Source organism: Urocitellus parryii, chromosome 5, assembly GCF_045843805.1.
Source record: "Urocitellus parryii isolate mUroPar1 chromosome 5, mUroPar1.hap1, whole genome shotgun sequence".
NCBI classification, from domain to species: Eukaryota; Metazoa; Chordata; class Mammalia; order Rodentia; family Sciuridae; genus Urocitellus; species Urocitellus parryii.
Window position 1 is genome coordinate 71,942,319 of NC_135535.1, and position 23,228 is coordinate 71,965,546.

At 34.4% G+C, this 23,228-nt stretch overlaps 1 protein-coding gene across 1 annotated transcript in view; it reads left to right on the forward strand.

Moving 5' to 3' along the window:
• Window positions 1–11,331, forward strand: part of Adamts20 (ADAM metallopeptidase with thrombospondin type 1 motif 20) — a 147,511-nt gene extending 136,180 nt beyond the window's left edge. Inside the window, exons 38-39 of the mRNA XM_026401433.2 lie at window positions 7,945–8,049; window positions 10,635–11,331. Coding sequence (XP_026257218.2) covers window positions 7,945–8,049; window positions 10,635–10,724 — 195 coding nt within the window. The 3' untranslated portion in view covers window positions 10,725–11,331. The remainder of the gene's footprint in view (window positions 1–7,944; window positions 8,050–10,634) is intronic.
• Window positions 11,332–23,228: the final 11,897 nt, after the last annotated feature.

A 23,228-nucleotide genomic window follows, 5' to 3' on the forward strand; every position in this document is an offset into this window, starting at 1 on the left:
TCTAAACAGTGTTTTCCCTGATATATAAGTTTCTTTTGTTGACAACACTTCCATCTTGATTCTCTTAAATGGATGTTCATTCTCCAATGGTCAACTCATCTTCTGACTGCTCAACTTTGTCCAACAATCCATCCATCTTTTAAGCTATGCCTTCTGATCACTTATTTGATCATTTCATTTATTTGATTAGAGAGAAATAAACTGACAACACAACCTATATATGTGAATAGTGTGTTAATACAAGGCTTTTCTGATGCTATTTCTTTGGAAAGGTGACCAAGTTCTGGAAATCTGGTCTTTATTATTTTATATTGAATTGAGTAAGGTCTGGTCAAATGAGACATCAACAAAATTTACAGGTGATTGATAAAAGGGTAAATCCTTTAATCGTTAAGTGGAAACAACATTCTTTTTATCTCACTTCGTGAACTTTCCCCATAGAAAATATCTTAGTGCAAAATAAATTATTGTAAACAAAAATCATTTCTTGATGAGCATAGAATCTGGATTAAAGTCATTTGCACAATCAGGTTTTTAAATAAGATAACCATTTCTATTTATTTCTAACTCCCTTTCTCTGATTTTATTGTAACCTGATTTTTTTCCTAAAATATCTTGAGAAAATTATGTATCTATAAACTGTGTAATTCCAGTTTATAGTTGCAGAGAGACATTCCATGTTAACAATTTGTTTAAGATCCTTGAAAAAATCATAGGCAGAACCAGCAATAAAAAGGCCCTCTTTTTGCCCATCAAGATGTGTTATCTTCCTCACGTGGTTTTTGAGACAGTTCTGGAATGTAGAGCTCCATTACAAGGTTACATGTTATTGGGCATAGATGTGTGCTGTCGAAAGGAGCTATGTCCATTTATATTCAGTTTGTATTTATCTGCCTTAGGCTACTGTTACCAAAAATACAAACTGCCCAGTGTTTTGGGAGATGTTCTTTCAAATATATAAACCAGATTCTGTGTTAAGTTATACAACATTTGCATGAATACCCTCCAGATGTTTGATGTTACAAAGAACTTATTCTGTTGTTTGGGATTCATCAAAACCACATCCTCTATGTTTGCTTATGACTGAATACCTCAGGACATGAATGATAAAAAGAGAATGGACACATATGGTGTTCTTTAGGGAAAATAAACTTTGCAACATTGCAATGTGAGATGAAGTTAAAGAGTATAATGTGACTTTCAAATGCATATGTCAAAAGTGAAGAAAAGTAAATGTTCTTTGCTTTCCACAAAGCCACAGAAATTTTAAAAAGCTTAATGTGCATCTCTTTAGTTGACATAATTAATATTTGATTATATAGAGCAAGAGAAATAATCACATTCAACCAACACCCATGGATCATAGGTAGTACCCATTTTGAGTGTGTATAGTCAGTGTATTAAATCTATGGAGTATATATTATTTATTATCAAGGTGAGTAGTTTAATATATAAGATCTGCCAGGGGCTGGGTGGTGTAGCCTAATGGCAGAATATATGCTTAATATGTGCAAGGCTGTGGATTCATTCCCTTGCACTGATAAATACACAGATACACACATGTGTGTGTATACTTGCACGTGTTGTATATATAGTACACATACATATACATATGTGTGTATATACATATACATAAAATATGTACATAAAACATATTTATATATACATATATAAAATGGATTTTTAAAATTATATTGCTTAGAACTTTTCTCTCCCTTTTTGCCTTACTTGATCTGTCTTGGTATTAAAACTGGTATATTAAATTTTCCTATTTTTAGGGTATGTCTCTCTATGTCTCCTTGCATTTCTTAGTTTCTGCCATAAGTTGTTGCTGTACTGTTTGATGCATAATAGTCACGTGTCAACTGTTTTATATGGATCATGGTTTTTACCAGCTCTTTGTCATGGTACTGTAATTTAAAACTTGAAGTCTTTTTGACCCGTATCAGGTTCTGTTCCTGCTCTCCTTTTATGTCCATTTACCTGCTTTCATGTTTTGTTTTGTTTATTTATTTGTTAATTTTACCCACCCTTTTATTTTTAGCTTCCCCTTTGCTTTAGGTATATTCCATACATATAGCAGATAGTTGGGCATTGTTTGGCAACCCATTAAAAATTCCTTTTTTAAAACAGATGTTACTCTCCTTCACATTTTTTATTATATGTTTTAAAATATCATACAGAAAAAATTTTTTCTTTTTCTTTTTTGTTATACAGTACTATGAGCTTTAACATATGTACAAATTCATGTTAGCATTACCATAATCAGAATACAGTACAGTACTCTTACCTCAAATATCTTCTCCCCACTTCCCTTTTAGACTTAGACATCTCCTCCCACCTAACTCTTAGCAAAAACTGCTCCATTCTCTGTTGTTGTGGTTTGCAATAAAACAAGGGAAAAAAAGAGAGGTCCAAATTGGAAAGGAAGAAATAAAACTATCTTTATTTATTGATTGCCTAATTTTCTATAATAAAAAACTTCAAAAGTTCTGCATGCAGACACACATATACAAACTGTTATAACCAATAAGTAAATTCAGTTAAGTTATAGGATACAAAATTAATCTGGATAAGTCAGTAGCATTTTTATTCACAAATATTGAACTAATTGAAAAAGAAATCAAGAAAATAATTTCATTTACAGTAGCATCAAAGAAAACTAAAAAACATATGAATAAACTTAACCAATGAGGGGAAAGATCTCATCCTTGATGAAAGAAACTGATATAGACACAAAGAAAGGGAACAAATATCCTGTGCTCAAGGACTCGAAGAAATATTAGTATTGAAATATCTATGCTCCTTAAAGCAATATACAGATTCAACACAGTCCCTATCAAAATGCCAATGGCATTCCCACAGAAAGAGAAAACAAAATTTTTGAAATTTGTATAGAAAAAGGAAAGACAGAATAGTTAGCAAAGTCCTGAGAAGAAAACCAAAACAGGATCTATCACATTCCTGATTTAAAATTATATTACAAAATGATAATATTCAAAACAGTATAGTACTAGTATAAAAACAGACACATAGACCAGTAGGACAGAATAAAGAGAGTCCCAAAATACATCTAAACATATACTGTCAACAAATTTTGACAAGGGAAATAAGAAGACATGAAGGGGAAGGATAGGGTTCTCAATAAGTGATACAGAAAATCTGTTTTTGCACAAGTGAAAAAAGGAAATTGGACCCTTATCTTACACCATACACACAAAAAAACTCAGAATATATAAAATACCTTAATGTAATGTAAGACCAGAAGCTATAAAACGTTTAGAACACAAAAAGCTAGACATTATCTCAGGCCATAGAATCAATGGGACTTTGTCAAACCAAAAAGCTTCTGCACAGTAAACAATCAATAAAATAAAATGTAATATCTAAAATTTACAAAGAACTTTTACAACTCAACAGCTGTTTAGGTAATTACTTGTTTAAGTAATGCAGTTAAAAAATGAGCAAAAGATCTGAACAGTTCTCAAAAGAATGCATATGAATCACCAACAATCATATGAAAAGGAGCTCAGCATTACCAATCATCAGGGAAATACAAATCAACACTACTAGGAAATATCACTTCACAACTGTTATGTTAGCATTGTTAAAAAATAAAGCTTGGGGGCTGGGGTTGTGGCTCAGCAGTAGAGCGCTTGCCTAGCATGTATAAGGCCCTGGGTTCGGTCCTCAGTACCACATAAAAATACTTAAAACAAAATAAAGGTATTGTGTCCAACTACATCTGAAAAATAAATATTTAAAACAAATATTAAAAATAAATAAAACTGGGCACAATAGGAGATGCCTATAGAGTCCCAGCTACTTGGGAGGCTGAGAAAAGAAGGATCACAAGTTTGAGACCAGGTAGGGCAACTCATGAGACCTTGTCTCCAAATGAAATATTTTTTAAAGACTAGAGATGTAGCTAAGTGGTAGAGTGCTTGTGTATGACATGTAAAATCCTGGATTCAATCCCCATTACCTCAAATAGTCAAAAGACAACAAATGTCAGTGAAAATATAGAAAAAAGGGAGCTCTGACACTTTTGGTGGGAATTTATATTGATTCAGCCATTATCTAAAGTAGTATGGAATTTTCTAAAGAAATTAAAAGTACCACAGAAATTAAAAGTATAACTGTCATGTGTTTCAGCAATTCCTCTTCTAGACACATACTGAAAGAAAATGAAATCACAGTCCTGTAAAAATAACAACCAAGACATGGAAACAACTTAAGTGTTCATCAGTGAATGAATGGATAAAGAAATTGCAAAATAAATGATAGATAGATGCCAAAAAAAAAAAGAATAAGAATGAGGATCTGGCTATATTCTACAGTGGGGAAGAGCATGGAGGGCGTTAAGCTAAATGAAACAATCTAGATCCAGAAAGAAAAAAATACAGCATGACTATATTTATATATGGATCTAAACAAAAATTCAGTTATACAGACAACAAAAGAGTGGTTACCACAAGTGGTGGGGGTTGAGAGGTTGGTTGGATAGGCAGGGGCCAGAAGTACAAGTAGCAGATATGGAAGATGAACAGGTCTAGCGATCTGATGTACAGCTCAAGGCTATAGGTAATAGCTCATTATTCAGGATTCATTCTCAATGAGTTGACTTTAGTTGCTCTTGCTACAAAAACAAAAGCAAAAAGAGATAATTGTGAGAGATGATGGATACGTTAATTTGCTTCACTATAGTAACCTTTTTACTATCTATACGTACCATGCAGTGTCATGTTGTATACTTTAAATATGCACAATAAAATCTATTTTAAAATAACATACATATTTAGCAACTCCCAGGCAGAATCTTTTTTTTTTTTTTTTTGGTTAAAGATCCTGCTTAAGGAGGCTCAACTTTTAAATAAAATATTGTAATTGAAGTAATTAATATTATTCACTCAAATATTACTTCTGGAGTTCCACAGGAATGTTCTACTACCTCCTTACAGCACCTATAATTATCTACACTGCATTACATTTATTTATTTATTTATTTTTTTTAGGTAAAATCTTTTGCATTGCTATTTCATTTAATTTGAGAAACATCAAAGTAATTAATTACAGAAAATGTAAATACCATGTTCAATCATTGTTCAGTAATTGTTAATTCATACAGATCCAGGATCTAAGTGGCTTTACCATGGAAAATGGCTAGCCATTGGTACATTCACCATTATTTTTTATCTACAAGAACTTTATAATCCATGGTACTGTCATGGGCTCCCATTAGCTTTTAAAAAGAAGCAAAGCTGTTTACAAACTATATATATCTCACATACCCTGAGGCTAATCCCAAAATAACCTTGAAGTAAATCCCAATGACATGACACCACCTTGTACAGGTACAATTCTGAGAAAATTCACAGTGAAGAGCAAGTTCATCAGAGAGGCCTGTGGTCAAGGAGATAAAACTTGAGCTGGGGCTTGACCAAGCTGGTGGAAGTGGAAAGTCTAGGGAGAATTTCAAAGGAAAGAGAATCAGAGGAGGCCCAGAGGTGAAGACTGGGAAGAAGCACACTAGCAACGGTTGTGACCAGCCTGCCTCCCGAAAAGAGAGGTTGACTAAATCAGGTGGGGCCAGTCAGAGGAGTTTTAAAACCAGCCCAGGAGTTTGGATTTTACCTTTGAGATTACCAGGGAAATAGAAGAAATCTCAAACCTTTAAGGCACCAACATGCACTGCGAATCTTCAAAAAGGAAATGTGCATTACATTTATATATTTATGCTCTTTCACTTACCAGATTTAAAGTAAGAACTTTGAACTCTTATACTACTTGACACTTTGTCTACCATTCAATTTATTTTGAACAAATGGATATAAAGTATTTGTACCTCTGTCAGAGTCATCCCTAAATTTCAAATAAATTGTTCAATGATTTTTTTTTTTGAGATTGTAGCATGTAGTTTTTTTAATGACTAAGAACAGAAGTAAAGCTCATGAAAATGAGTCCACGGAAATGGAGTAGTAGATATTTCTAGACCCAATGATTAAAGACCCCCTAATCCTCTAAGCAGTCAGTTGGGACTTTCTCCTTTCCTTTCCAGTGTGTGCGCATTTGGATGCTTCCAGGCCTCATAAGCAAGGAGGTAGAGAATGATGGAAGTGTGGAATGAGTATCAGGTGTGTTAACGCTGTATAGCTCTCAGCAATTACCTGGTTACAGCACCCCAACATCACTGAATACATCTCCATTGTTGAAAAATTTTATTGAGAAGTCTGTGAGAGAATGGGGTCTGTAGGTAACCAGTGCAAAACCTATGTCAGATTAAGTACCAAATAGTATAATCTATCCTAAGAGTTAGCTCTTCAAATTCAACTATCTACAACTTAAAATGCTCCTGTGTCTAGTATTAGGGTAATCTATCAGGATGAAGTCTGATGGGTCTATATGTGTGTTTATATATTTGCTTTTATGGTGCTACTATTTAATATTTATAATGCTGCATCTAATTCTTCCATTCAGAAGCACTATTAAATACCTAGGTCTTGCTCTGGGGATATAGAAATGAAGCAAACAGAGAAGTCATATGCTAAATTTCATAACCAAATGATGTTGTACTTAATAAATCTTTGGAATTTGTCTAAAATTGATTATTTCTGCTATAAAAATTCTCCATTTTGTGTCATTGTACTATAAATGTATTTTAATCTGTTTCATTTTTAAATGAGATATATAATATAGGTCTGTGAAGAAATTTAAATTTATAAACTAATATTTAATTGCTTTATCAATATTAGTGTTTTATTATAAATGTATACAATGTTTATTTAGCCTTAACTTTCATGACAAGATCATATTCTCATTCACATAATATAAACTTCAATATTCCATTACAGTCTTGCTCAAGATTTGTGAGATTTAGGCCATTGGAATATTATGACATGATCTAAGAATGCCTTAGTATTTCTCTGAATTTTCATGAATACTAAATATTGGTAGTTGGATGAATTAAGATAATGTAAATAAGATGTTACTCATTTTAGTATGTATCTTTTTCACACAGTTATTTGAAGTTTTTTAACAAAAATAGTTTGAAATATTTCGACATAAAATGATCTTTGTATTAGAAAATAATAATGTCACAAAGCCACTAGGGGACCCACACAATGGTGTAATAAGGGCATCACATATTCAGGTACCCTTCTGGGAACTTAAAAAGGACATAATGGCCAAGATGAAAATCCCACATTCCGTAGTTTTGTGTGGTAGGTAAAGAAGTAATATTCTTAGCATAAAAAGGAAGGGTATAACAACAGTAGGTTCCAGAAAATACATGAAACAGTTGTAACATCCAAGAATTTGCGATGAGAAATCAAAAACTGAAATAGGAGCTAGGTGTGGTGCACACACCTGTAATCCCAGAAACTCCAGAGATGGAGGCAAGAGGAGCTAGTGCAAGTGCAAAGCCAGGCTCAGCTTTTTATAGAGGTCCTAAGTGACTAAAGGAACAGGGGAAGGAAGGAAGGAAGGAAGGAAGGAAGGAAGGAAGGAAGGAAGGAAGGAAGGAAGGAAGGAAGGAAGGAAGGAAGGAAGGGAGGGAGGGAGGGAAGGAACTGAAACAAGAGGAGTACTGAAGTCTAGCAATTGATAGTCCCTGTGGATAACTCTCTGTCAGGACTTGCCAACTGCTACAGAGCCATTAGCTCTGCTTGTCGAGCTGTAGAATCCTATGTGGGGTTGAACTTCAGCAAAGAAACAGTATGGTATTAATTTTGTCATCATTTGTAATTGAGAAGACACTGGTAATCAATTTTTTAAGATCCTTAACTGGCTTATTTTCTAGACAATAAATTTACATCAATATTTTTCATTTTATAAAAGAAGACCCTTGGAAAAAAATAATTTGAGTCATTTGATGTTTCCAGAACAGAACATTGTTAAATAGTTTATGAATCCATCTATTTTTGTTTTGTTTTGTTTACAATCCAGGGACAGTTCAGCATTAACTTGGCAGGAACTGGGATGAAGATATCCAGCACAGCGAAGTGGCTTGCTCAGGGGAGGTATGCCTCTGTCACAATACACAGATCCCAAGTAAGTCCTGCTCGACCAAAGAGCCTGTGGGAGCTATTTCTATGCTGCAAAGCAGCAGTAAAGGTCCTCTACCTTAAATTTAAATTTCATGGAGCTAATGACTGGAGAGTTGTTAAATATAGTGAGTGTATGACATACAATGGGGTACAACATCCATTTATAAAGTGAAATTGGGTTCATTTTTATTGCAGTACAACTGTAGGTTTTACACACACACACACACACACACACACACACACACAAAATTCATCCATACACAGGGTACAGATATCCTAACATGAAGTACCAAATGTGAGGACATGCAGACTTTGTCTTTCTCAGGCTTAAAGATAATGACTTCACATGCAGATACTGCAGTCAGAGATAGTGGTCTTAATTCCACTTTAATTATTAGATATTTATAGTGTTTAATATTTCAAAGTGAGGGTAAATTTTTGGTTTATTTACTTCACTGCTTTGATTTAGTGATGAAGTGTTGAAGCCATTTGTCATTTAACAAATATCCTTCACAGTGATTTCAAGAATAAGGAGTATTTATGTCTTACTCATATTTCCCTACCTTTATATTGATAACACTGTTATTTTAACTATATAAGTAAAATTATATAGTACTTCTGCATGTAGCTGTAACTATTTTTATAATTTATTTTCATAGTTATTTGAACAATAGCACAAGTACTATGCAAAGTAGAATCCACTTAATTTTTAGCTGGTAGGTATACTAACATGTACATTTCAAGAGATGCCTTCCGGTACTTACAGTGCCTTGGGAAGTTTGGCTCCACCCACAGGGAATCTGGATCTAGGTTATGAGTGTTTTCACCATTTTGCATGTAAATCTTTACCAGAAATAAATCATGCTTACTCTATTTTTTAAATAAAAGTGACTTCTATTATATTTTATTTATATGAACATTATTTGAATATGAAATGCAATATTCTCACATATAACCTTTAAAATATTTTATTTCTGAAGACTAAAATTATGTTTTAATTAATAATTAAATAATTTAATTTTTTATTATTTTTCTTTTATGGGTAATATAGTAGGCTTTCAAAAAATGACTATTTTTTTCACCACTTAGATATTTTAATTTTCATTTAAAATTGTTAGGTTCAATTGCTTTCTGAACAAACATTAAACTGTGCTCATGAAACAAATAAGAAAACAACCCTTGCTACAAAATCAAAAAATGACTATTTTTAATCATTTATTCTGCATATTTAGGTTTAATCCTTTGGGGCAAAAGAATAGGAAAAATTAATTACTTATTTAAGGTATATCCTGAGCAGTATAAATGTAGAGAGCTCAATGAAATGTTCTAACCTTGTAGGCAGCTTTTAGATATCTTTTGGTTAAACGTAAAGACTGGAATCCTGGCTGAAGTCATCAGAAGATGTAAATATTTAGTAAAATCATTCATTTTGTTCCTATTTAACTTTTTGTCTAAAGATTGTTTTTTATTTAATTTATGGAGAAGTACTTCAATCAAAATGTTCCACATAAAAGCCTTTTTTGAAATCCCAGGCCTGGTATAAAATCGAACCTTATCAAACCCAAATATACTTATGGAAATGCAAACATATTTTCTTTAGCCAGTAAGTTCAATCAAGATTAAGTTTTCACTTCAACAATCTGCTTGGAAATAGAGAAGTATACAAAATTGAGGTTTCACAGTCATTCGCTCTCTGCTTACTCAGATTCTCTGGAGTTAAATGGGCCTTTGAAAGGAAAGGCAACTTTAAAACACCTGGTCTCTAGCAATTTCCATTTTAATGTGTTCCAAGAACCAAAAATTGCCTTCTCTACTCTTCCCTTCCTACCTAGACTAAAAACAACAACCAAAACTTACCTCCCCAAGAAATGAAAGGAGTTCGATCTATTTTTGTCTCATTCTACAAAAACGTCTTTAGTCTTTTGACTTTGGGTCCTGAAGACAGAAGGTCATCTGAGAGGACCTTCAGCTTAGACCCATCCCTGCCTACCTCACCCACTCGTTGAACTACTCTACTCACTCATCTCTTTCTAGTTCTTCTCTAATTGTGATTACTGCTCTCAGCCCAGCTTTCCCCCCTCCATTTCATTACCTTCTGTGCTTTTCTCCATGGCAATGCTTCATGAGGCAGTAAAAGGGTAGAATATGAATTCTTTACCTTTAAGGTCAATATTGTATAATATCTTTTAATTAACTTAAGAGAATCTTATATAAAATTATGTAACAATTGGATAGCAAATTGGGAAAGGTTTTAATGACTCACTGATGCAGATACCTTGATGAAAAATATATGGATTGTGCTGAAGTGTCTATTTTGTGGTTTACAATCATCAAGTAGCTAAAATGAATCTAACTTTCAGAATCTTAGGTTATCTAATTTAACTTAGGTTATCTAATTTTAACTTTGCCATGACCACCAACTTGAACTAATATTGAAATGACCTGATTTTTTATATCAAAGGCAGTTGTTAGACACCTTAACTAATGAGTTCAGTGACATGATACAAAACATTTCCATATTCTGCTTTGTGCACATGGATACCAACTTGTATAATATTCTCCTGTACTTCTGTCTCTTCCTATTTTCAGGATGGAACCAAAGTCTACGGTAGATGTGGAGGGTTCTGTGGAAAGTGTGTTCCTCACATGACTACTGGGCTCCCAATTCAAGTGATATGAACATTCAGAAGTAGGAAGTATGCCCCAATGGGGAGAGATTTTTCTGGAACATGCAAACAACTGGTGCTCATTTCTTTATTTCTCTCTTCCTGAGATTTCCATGTCCAGTATGTCTGCCTTTTATTGAAGGTGCTCATCATGGATTCAAATCACTTGAGTTTTTCAAGGCTTTCAAAACGAACAGATATATGCATCAGGATCACTTTAAAGAACATAATTTATGATAGGGAATCCAAGCATGTGTGATGAATTATGCCAGACAACGGTGCTGTTAACAGCTTACACTGGACCACAATTATGTCATACTGTTAAACATATATGTAAACCTCTTCAATATCCTATTGTACAATGAGGTTTTTATTCTATTTCTTAAAATGGAATAAGTTTAAATTCGGGAAAATGTATATAAAACTACTGTAAACATTATTAAAACTGTCAGGTGAATATCAAATAAATAGTTATATCAAAGAAGTACATAGCCACTATACTTTCTGCTGATACAGATTAGACACCTTGTTTTATTTTTCCTTTAATTTTAATTGGGGATTATGGTGCTTCAATGGAAAAAAAAAGTCCTAAAAATGTGGTACAAATTTTGTGTTAAGAATTTGTGTTTCGGTTAAATACTAAACATAAAATTTTGTGGGTATAATAGAGAAGATATGATATATTAGAATTTGATTTTTAAAACCTACCTCTAATTCAATTGTACTTATAAGAGCAACATGTTCTTTTTAAACTGTTTATATACTCTTATGCCTTTATAACCCTTGTATATGTTATATATCTAGTCTTTAAAAATCTATTTTTTTTCAAAGTTATGTACTATATTTTATTAACCAAATAGAAAAGTAGAAATTCTTGGAAGTTTAAAGATCTTATTTTGGTAAAAGTAAAATTATATTTTAAGACACCAAATTTTATAAGAAATGTCAAGTTATTTTATATTGGAGGTTTCTTAATGTCAGAAAATAAAGGGAAGTATAAAAATTAACTGTTTAGAGTCAAATTCTTGGGCATTATGGTATTTTATGTGAATAATTTAGAATTGTGTATTATGTAATAATGTAACTTAAAAAGACAGGTTACTAATAATATTTATCTATGACAACCTACTCTGTAAATCAAAATAAAACAAAATAAAATAAACAGAATCCACTAACAGAATTTTATAAGATACTGGTGTACTCATTTTACCCACAAAGTGTTTTTCCCCAAACATTTAAGAAGGATATATTGTACCACGTAAGGTGCTAAAGCAATTTTGTGCCAATGTGGTTAAATAAACATTTGGGGATCTCTGTATCAGAAAAGAAGTATTATGCACTATGTGCCTTAAACCAGTAACAAATAATATGAAATGTTACATTTTCCAGAAATGTTTTCATTCATAACTAAAATCTTGTAATTTATAAACATTTAAATAATAAAAATATTTGTGTGATGATTTAGCACTTTGTTTTCATTGTCCTCACATGTAAGAAAGGAATCCCTCACCACAAGTCTCTATGCATAAAATCACTTCAGGAATTCTAAGAAGTTGTTTTAGTGAAATTGTTGCAGTGGGTAGGGAAAACAACTTCTGCCTGGTGCACACTCTTCCTATGACAAAAGTCTATGGATAGGAAGGCAGAAAAAAAGCTTCCAATATGTATGTCCACACAAGTAGTGCTTATGTCTACGTAGGTTCAATTGACTAAACACAATCACATGATCAGACCTAGGACACAGAAATCTTTCCCATCTTCAGGGCAGGAGGACGAGAAGCTGGGAGATAGGAGGGGGCCTACAATCCTTTCCCAAACCAGGCAACAGACATATCTATCACATGTCTTCCCTGTGACATATCCGACCATCTTCAACCTCCATATAAATTGCCAAAGTACTCCCCGAAATGGTTGTCTATCTATCTTCTATCTATCCATCCATCTATCTATCTATCTATCTATCTATCTATCTATCTATCTATCTATTTATCTATCTATCCATCCATCCATCCATCCATCCATCCATCCATCCATCCATCTATCATCTTTCTTTATGGTTATATGTGGTAGTTGGGTTCATCCCAACAAACTCATACATGCATGGAAATGGATTTCAGTTTGTGGTCCCCCCTTTCCCTCTCCTTTTTCCCTCCCATCTTCTCTTCTTTCTCCCATTCTTCTTCCTCTACTAGACTTCTTCTTGCTCATCTATTAATTTATATTTGATTGGTACTTTTTGTTATCCTACCCTTCCCTCCCCTTTCTTTTATTTTACTCTAGCTTCTGCATACTGTAAGTTTCTGAGTTTGGCTTATTTCACTTATCATGATAGTATCCATTTCCATCCATTTACTTTTAGATCTTCTGGGAAAACACCAAGGAATGGAACAGCTGAGTCATATGGTGGTATACTATCCCTAGTTTTTTGAGGAAACTCTGTACTGTTTTCCAGGGTGGTTGTACTAGTCTGCAGTCCCATGGAGAATTTACAAGTATACCTTCTCCCCCACAACCTTGCCAGCATTTATTGTTGCTTGTATACTCGATCATTTCCATTCCAACTGGAGGGATATGAAATCTTAGTGTAGTTTTGATTCACATTTCCCTGATTGCTAGAGACGTTGAATATTTTTCATTGGTTAAGTCAATTTAAATGACCACCGGCAGGATAAAAATTTTAGTTTAATTCTTAGTAAGGAGCATTACTTTCTTTTTTTAATAAAAAGAAGACCATTGGAAGTTAATTAATCCCTTCAACTTCCTACCTCTTCTTCCTCTGCTCTGTACCTTCCCCACTCCTCCACCAAAAGAAAAGGGGTGGGGAGCAAACATTTCTAAATAAAAGTAAAGCAGTTTTATGTGGATATGATTTAAAACATTTAAAAATTTCTTGTCACAGCTGAGTACGGTGGTACACTCCTGTAATCCCAGGGGCTCTGGAGGTTGAGGCAGGAGGAATAAGGCAGAAACTCAGTGAGGTCCTGTCTCTAAATAAAAAAAATATATACATTTTTTAAAAAAATGAGTAAAGCACTCCTGGGTTTAGTTCATGGTACCAATAAGGAAAAAAAAAGAATTTAAAGCCATTTATATAGTTAATGCAATTGTTGCAGTGGTTGTATTTAAGTTTACCTTCTTGCTGTTTGTTTTCTATTTGTCTCATAAGTTCTTCCTTCCCTTATTTCTCCTTGTTATGGTTTGCATGTGGGGTGTTCCCCAAAAGCTCATGCGTGAGACAATACAAGAAGGTTTGAAGGAGAAATGATTGGGCCATAGTCTTAGCCTAATTAGTAAATTAATCCCTGATGATGGGATTAATTAATCCGTTAGTGGTAACTGGAGGCAGGTGGGATGTGGCTGGAGGAAGTGATTCACTGGGGGTGGGGCTATGTGGTATATATTTGTATCTGGAAAGTGTAGTCTCTCTCTCTCTCTGCTTCCTGATCATCATGTGAGCTGCTTCCTTCTGCCACACTTTTCCACCATGATGTTCTGCCTTACCTTGAGCCCGGAGGAATGGAGCCTGCTGTCTATGGGTTGAGACCTTTGAAACCGTGAGTCCCCAAATAAACTTTTCCTTCTCTACAATTGTTCTGGTTGGGTCTTTTAGTCAGAGCAGGAAAATAGCTGACTAAAACACTCCTTTTCTGGTTTTGTTTTGTTTTGTTGAGTTATTTGATTCTTTTTTATGTTTTATTTTATTTTTATTTATTTTATTCAATTTTATGTTTTCTTTTATAGTTGCCTCTTTTGTTTAAATTTTTTAGTGCTCAAATAGGAATTCTAGTATATACGCTTAATCTATCATAATGTACCTTGAAATCTATAAACTTACAAAACATTTTATGTACATTTTAAAGTATCTTTCTAAATAAATAGGGTAATATAAAGTTTTACTTTATATGTATCCATGTATTTGTTATTTTCTGCTCCCATCATTCTTTCCTATAGATCTGAGTTTCTCTTGTTATCATTCCCCTTCAACTTAAAGAACTTTCTCCAAAATTATTTTATTTATTTATTTATTTATTTATTTATTTTGTGAGTGAGGTGGTACAAATTCAGCTTTCATTTATTTGACTGGATGGCCTTAATTCACCTTCATATTTTTCATCTTCATCTATAAATGTTGACATAATTTGAAACTTACAAATAATTGCAAGCACTAATAGTTGCCACCTGTCCTTTGCTCATATTTATTAACTTATAACATTTTGCCATATTTACTTTATCATTGTCCTTTTCTTTCTCTTTAGATGTACATACAGATATGCATACATACATATCTATTGTCACATATTTATTTATTCTTAATAATTTGAATATAGGTTGGTTATCTCAGGACTTTCTGGCCCTTAATACTTTAGTATATATTTAGTATATATTTCATTTCATAAGAGAACATTCTCTTACATAAACTTACAAAAACTGTATTTTATAGATACTCAATAGAATTCATTTTATTTTATTTTTAAGATGTAGAAGCAATCTAGGAATATTGCCAGATACAATTAGCAAATTCAGAAATGTCACCACTTAATTTCCTAATAGTGTTTGAAAAGGGTATGCTAGTGTAGGAGTGATGGCTAGGATGGGTGCCATGCTTTATTTGTTCTCTCTTCTCCATCTTAGATAACTGTGTCCCACAATTCTGCCTGTTCCATTGAGTGGTCTCTAAATGAGACCTCTACCATAAATCCTTCCCAGACAATTTTGTTTGATATGCATTATTTTTAATTCCATATTTATTTTATTTCTTTCTATTTCTCTTACTGTTTTCTACTTTCTATGTGAACAGGAGTTTGACTACTCTTCTTACCTGCTAAGATTATGTTATTTGCGTAAAAATCAGCACTTATTCAGTTACTGTTTTGTGCCAGGTACTGAGAGACACTTTACATCCTTCTTTAATCCTTGCAACAACCTTATGAAGCATCACCATTTTATGGATCATTTGTTAGTAATGGTAGAAACAATTTAGCTTAGTGTAAACTGTCTAGACAAAAAGCTTTTCTTCTACTCCACCCTATACAAGTTCACTTAAGGGCAGAAACTATTCATTTTGTATTCCTCATGACAACTCTAAGAATATCTACCACCCAGTATGTATTTAATATTTCATGTGATTAAGATAAAATATTTAGGAATTTGATTCCATATGAAAATTTATGAAAAAAGTCTATATGAACTGTATTTTATAGATACTCAGTAGAACTTATTTTATTTTATTTTTAAGATGTAAAAACAATCCAGGAATATTGTCAGAAGATACAGGTGTCCCTGAAAAGCTCATTGGAGCTTATTTTCCCCACTGTACAATTTATGAGCCTAGCTTAAAGAAGACAACAGTCACCATGCATGTTTTCTTTGAGGAATCGGTTACTTGGGTCTTCTTTAATATGTCTTAAATTACTTTAAAAGATTTACGAATACCTAGAAATAAAAGATAGTAGTATAATTAACAATGTTTTGTAATAAATAACTCACAAATAAGCACAAGTTTGATAAAATTGTTTTATGATACCATAATAATAATGAAAAGGAGTAGAATTATTTTTGTTTTATTCTTCTTTGATGTCACTCATCAGGATAGGTTACATATTGGCTATTAAATATACCTATTAACACTGGCTATTGTATGAACTTGTAATTCTTGAAAATTTCAGACCTAAGAGTCTCACCGTTTCTCCTGTTATTTTTTGTAATAATTTAGTACCTAGTTTTTAGTTGCCAAGAGGTTAATTGAATATTTGTTAAAGTGTATATAATAAATCCAATTATTGCAGTGCTTTTGCCACATAATTTCTTAAAGATAATTTGATTTTTTTTATTTTGCTACCTTTTACTCATCCCATTATTTTCTGTAATGACTTCGCCCTTTCGTATCTGAAACTTGAAAAAATACAACTGACAACAGTGGCATCTGCTGGCCGCTTATAACTATTCTTCAGCAGGATAAAGAAAAGTGACCAAACTAATTTTCTTCTTCACTTTGCTGGAGAGCTTGTGACATGATCGCTTGGAATGCATTGGGCAAATTCTCTGAGGCTTCCTTAAGCCAACTTAACACTGATCCTTATGTCTATATAATATCCATGTCTATATCATGCATTCATACATGTTGCTTTCTACAACTTCAATCTGAGAATATTCTTACCAACATAAATCTTCCTTGACCTTCAGAAGCAGACCAAGAGATGGCTTTTCATGGAATAATTTTTTTTTAAGAATCTTCATTTGGTAAATAGAGGATACTTGGAAGGGGTCCAGGAGTATTCTGGAACAGGCTGAAGTAAGGAATAGGATATTATCAAATAAGTCAGCAACTTATGATTGTCCCATAGCCATAAAATAAGAGATTTGAAAGAACTGCCTCCTCAGGTATTTTTTCAGGTGTAAAAGTACAATTCGAGTCTGATATATTAATTGACAGTTACTTTTTGTTAAATTCATATAGTTAGTACTTAATGTGAGTGAAAAAAAAGTTCTTGATGTGCTTGATTGTTTTCTGGCCATACGGTCTCATAGCACAACACTTCGTTTGAACCTCAACATTGTCAATTGTAAAACTGATAGAAATGAAATTGCCCTTCTACCTTCCTAACATTAAAAGTTGAACTGAATGAGGGTTGGGGCTGTAGCTCAGTGACAGAGCACTTGCCTAGCATGCTTGAGGCACTGGGTTTGATCCTCAGGACCACATAAAAATAAACAAATAAAATGAAGGATTCTGTCTGGCTACAACTACCAAAAAGAAAAAAAAAAGTTGAATTGAATGATTTTTATTTGTATGCTGTGAATAATTGAAAGTGCCAAATTATATTCCTCAATTTAATGTAAACATCTTTGAAAGCATTATCAGAGAGCAGAGGGGTCCCGAGTCCATCAGCATCTGTCATCTTGGAGATATTACTCCCTTTTTTGAATTTCATGGTTTCTATTATAAATTTGAGATATAGGTAGAACCTATTTTACTTTGTTACTTCAAATATTAATATGTAAAATGTTGGCACTAGGCTAGGCACATCCAGTTTTCATGAATGTTTGCTTTCATTTCTGTTACCATCATGACCTCCAGGTCATGGATAATGCTTTTGTGAGCTCATCTGAAGGCATACAAACATCCATGCGTGTGTGGAGAGGGCAGAGGGACACCCAGGCCCCAGGGACAGTGGAGAAGCTCTTTGCCTTTTCTTATGGCATAGGTTTACCTTGAGCCATCTGATGCTGTATGGTCTCTGCTCACCATCCCTGCTGTGCTGCTAATCAGCTCCAAATAGAAATCACCTTGGGAAGAATTAATCACAACCCAGTTTGTGAATTAGATCTCAAGATTGGCATTTTGTGTTTGTTGTTTCTGCCCTTCTCACCCCTTTTCACTCTGGACTTCCTTTTAATTCTCTGCTCTTTTTTCTTGCTTGATTTTTCTTGTTTCAACATACCCAAAATTGAGTGCCATAGGATGAACTGTCAAAAAACCATCTTGGGAGGTAATGGTGAGTGCTTTCTAGGCAGCTCCATCAAATGTATAGCCCAGATGGTTGAAAAAGATGCTCTCAGTGTGACGTGTCTGTCAAGGTGCCAGCCAAGCCAGAGAATAGCCAACTGCAGTTACATTAGCACAGACTCTGCTTAGAGGGAGACTCTTTTCTATTCCACAGTTTAGTATTGGTTCTTACTCTTGGTCTTTTTGTCCTTCCATCATTTTATAAAAGGAGACTTTTGGAGAAATTTTATTTAGCTTTGATCACATTAAAAATATATAATATTTTCTCTGTATCTGTGTTAGAGATGGTACATGCCAGCAAATGTGCCAATGCTCTTGCATATGGCACCCAGGGTGGGCATTAATCATTCCAGACATTTCCTACTATTCAGTCTGGATACCTCTTCAAAACTCTTAGTATAGTTTCCCTGGTAACCATTTCCAGTATATCAAATTTGGCACATCATAGGCTATCTCTCTGTTTTCTCTGAACCAGGTCTAGCTAGATAGGAAGGATCCAGTTTCCAGAGCCTAGTCTTATGGCCTAATTAGACAGGAAGAGATAAATTCCCCAAAGTGATGCAGCATATATTTATTGAAAACAACTCTGGTCACCAGCAGACTAAGAAACAAAGTAAACAGCTTTCTTCTGTCACAGGGTATGCAGTTTGGTGTACAGTATTTCAGAACCCTCTGAAGCACCAAGTGGCAAAGTTGTGGTTTGTTTGCTTGTTTTTGCTTTTGTTTTTAGTTAGGCCTTGCCTGGGGGAAAAAAATACATGTGGCATAGGCAGGGAAAATCTCAGATTTGGGGTTTGAGGAGGAGTATGAGAAAATAACTAAAAAGGACAGTTGAACAGAATCTAGCCAGAGATTCATTGAAACTACCCTTCTTTTGTGAATCCCCTATTTTATCTGGTGGACCATGTCTCCCAGTGCAGATGCTGCAAGGATCAAACACAGTACTTGCTTTCCTGACATCCCTTGCAGCTAGAACACAGGCATATGACCTCTGCTCCTTCAATTGGAATCACCATCTCCACTTTCTTCAGAAGGTGGTGACTCTAAACAGAGGCAGTGAAGTCTGCACTAGTGACAGATGGTGCCTTGGAGATGGCTACACCCAGGGCCCAGAGGCAGCAGTGGGAGCTCTGTGGCAGCATCATGCATCAGCAGAGCAAGTTGAAGCTCCCAAAGCATAGCTGCTGTGTCAGCAAATATTGATGGCATCAACTATGGGGATGATTTGGGGTTTTCCCCTGTCTCCAACTAGATATGTTTTAATAATTTATATTGTCTAGAGTGAACCAATCAGTTTCTGAAACAAAGAAGAGAGAACAAATACTTAATATCAGTCTGTGATCAGTGCTGCTAGAGGCAAAGCTCTTGGTAACAGAAACGGGTGGGTCAGTTTCTCATTCTAATCATATGCCAAGTTGTAAGCCATATAAAACTGCTAAATGTCAATCTGGTCCAGCATGGCTTCCCAGAATCTTTTAAACTAGTTTTGTAAATATCACTGGGGATAAAAACTTAAATTTCACAACCATGTAAAATAAAAAAAAAAAAACTTGAGACTCTAAAGACTAATAGCTTAGCAAAGTCAAAAACATATGGAGTATTTTTTGAAAATACAAATATCTGATTATACATTCCTGGTACAGCATACCTGCCAACAGCCACAGCCTTGTAGGATCCAAGGATACATTCTACAGCTACATTGGAGGATGCATACCAAACTCTAACACAAGGTTCATGCTCTTTATAAAATGGCCTCATGTTAGTATTGCTACCACTGCTATTATTGTTATAAAGAAGCTTATAAGTAATTTGTCTTTATTTGAATTAGATATATTTGTCAAGGACAAAGCTCATTTTATTGAGATTCCACTCTATTCAACTTAGTAAGGAAGTCTGAACAATATCTGAACTGCCACCTAAATTTAGAAACAGGCCCAAGATCTTGTGCCCTGAAAAAGTTACTTGTTCACCCATTCTCTCATACAAGAAACATCATTTATAGATTTGCCATGCTATAAGGAGGAAGGGCTGGGATTATACATCTAATAAGCACTATCTCAGTACTCCTGATACTATAGTCTAGTGTGGGAGCTTGCCACATGCAGAGTTGATGACCTTGAGTGTGACAGTACTATAATTCAGGTCAGTTCATGATACAAAGGGACAAGAAGAAAGAACTAATAATCACTTTTACTTCAACTTGGGTTTTGCCATAGGAAAAGACTTCATAAAGCTTCTCTGCAATCTCAACCAAAGATTTGGGTTTATAAGCCAACTTGGTAAGTTAGGATGTTTTTGTTTGGAAGGAAAAGGAAACCCAACTTCAAGGGCTGCATCATTAGAAAGGCCTGTAGTTATAGTCATTCCATAGACCTGGGGTCATGTGGGCCTCCCCCTTATTGCAGAGATGCTGAATAAGGTAGAGCAGCAGCAACCACAAAATGCATAGCCAAGCTCAAAATGCAGAGGGAAAAGAGAGATCATTCTAACATCACATAGTCAGATAGTTAATAATAAAAGTGAAGTACATTTATTATCAAAGGCCACATTTGCTATTCATGGACCCTTGCTAAATGACCATTAAAGAAGTTATATAAATAGTGAGGATGTTGATGTCAGAACGTGAAGGCAAAACTTTATTAACCATTTGTGTTGATGTGAATAAACACTGACTGAAAAAAAACTAACAATCAAGATAATGTCTTGTTTTTGAAACTCAAATGCTGACTAAAGGAGCTTGAAATGGTGGAGGAAGTGATTTGCAATGAAAACTCCAAAGACCTCATTTTAGAGAGGAAGGCAGAGAGATAAAACTTTGACTTTAGTCAAATAAGCACATTTAAAATTATAAGGTTAACTTATAAAAGTTTTAACTTCTGAATAAGGATAGGAGAAAGGTCAGATAAACAAAACTTCATCAGGAGATAAAGGAAGAAGGAAAGCAAACCAAGAAAAAGCACAAAGAAGAAAAACACAAAATACATGGTAAAACAGAATCAAAATGCATCCATAATTTGGATTTGTAAAAGAGTTCAGTTTACCTGCTCTATAAAATATGCATATAAAGATGTATCAACTACAAAAGATTTAAAGTGAAAGATTAGGGAAGAGATGCCTTAGGCAACTGTTAACCAAAACGAAGTTGGAGAATGTTATTAAAATTAGTCAAATATTCTTTAAGCTAAAGCATTGGAAAAGGTAATGATCATTATTACAACCAGAAAAAGTATTTATCAGAAAGAACACTGAAATCTTGAGCCACATTATTCATCCTCATAGCTTCAAAGTATAAAGGGCAAAAATTCACAGAACTACAAGAAGAAATGTAAAAATACAATGATGGCAGGAAATTTTAGAATATTTTTTTCAGAAACTAAAGTTACATTAGTAAATTCAAACAATGCGTTAGCAAATGTAAACTAATGAATTCTATGCCAAATATTTATAGAATAAATATTTATTTGCAACATACATAAACAATAGAATATTTATCAGGCTGGCGTGTGCTTTCTACAAGGTCCTGGGTTTGATCTCCAGTACTACAAAAAATCAAAATATTAAAAAAAAAAAAAAACAACCCTTGGGCTGGGGTTGTGGCTCAGTGATAGAGTGCTCGCCTAGCATGTGTGAGGCACTGGGTTTGATCCTCAGTACCACATAAAAATAAATAAAATAAAGTCATTGTGTTTATCTACAACTAAAGAAAATATTTACAAAAAAAAATTCCAAATAATTTTAGATTGGAAAACTTATAATTACAAAATACTTAGAACTGAATAAAAACAAAACATCATTTATCACAACTTGTCAGGTCAATGTTTGCAATATTAGGAAGCAACAAGAAGAGAAAGAGTAGAACCCTATTTGGGAAACCCTAGATGTAATCATCTGGACCTTATGGCCCTGAAGAGTTTGACTCCAAAGACCCTCCCAAATCTTCTGGGCCTGCAGAATAGCTGACCTCTCTCTTGTGAGATGTAGTACTTCCCCCATCCTGGAAGATGATACAGATGCCTCTCTTACACAAGACTTTGATGTCCCTCTCTGGGTCTGGACTTCCCTCCCCTACTGGGCAGTAGGCCATTGGAAATACAGGTAGGATTAAGTCAGTCTATAATGCAGCCGGGGACTCCCTAAGCCCAATAACAAAGGAAAAGAACTATATCCCAAATGCGCTGCCAGACTAAGCCAACATGTATTAGTAGAAGCTGGAGAAATGGTGTCCAAGGGGTCCTGACCTGCCAAGAGTTATGGAAAGTTAATAGAACTTTTTTCCCCAGGGGCAAAATACAAGAGGAATCAGAAAGGGCACTACTCAGTTTGCATAAACACAAGCACAAGACATCAAAAGAAGCCAAGCACTGTCAGCCCTTGTCAAGTTCTGGGACTTGAGCCAGTTTTCAGATCCAGCACATATTGACTGAAAGAGTGGCTGGGTCTCAACTCCACTTATATAGTAATGAATCCTCTTGTCCTACCCCCAAAAGTCCTATGAACATTCATTCAGATGTTGTTCACTAGGGAAAGGGGAATGCCCTACACATTTCAGTGACTATTGGATACAGGATTGAGCTGATACTAATATCTAAGGACCTGCAGGGACATCACCACTGTGTGTGGTCTAGATAATAAATGGAATCATGCCTAACTTCTGACTTATAGTGGACCCCTAAGTTCACAGGTCCATAGGCCCACCTGGTGATCATTCCCCATCCCTGGATATATAACTGAAATTGAAATACCTGGCAGTTAGTGTAACTTCCACATTAAACCCTTGAACTGTGGAGTAAAATCCATCACAGTGGGCAAGATGGAAACCTAGAAGCATCACATTCAAGTAGTAATATTCTTATAGAAAGAGCAGCAATTAGTGCCATATTAAGACTCTAATGGATGCAGGAGTAGTGTTCCCACCTTATTGCCATTTAATTCACTAGTCTGTCCCCTGAAGAAACTGGATAGTCCTAGGAAATGATGATAGCCTAATAGAAGCTCAACCAAATCATAGTT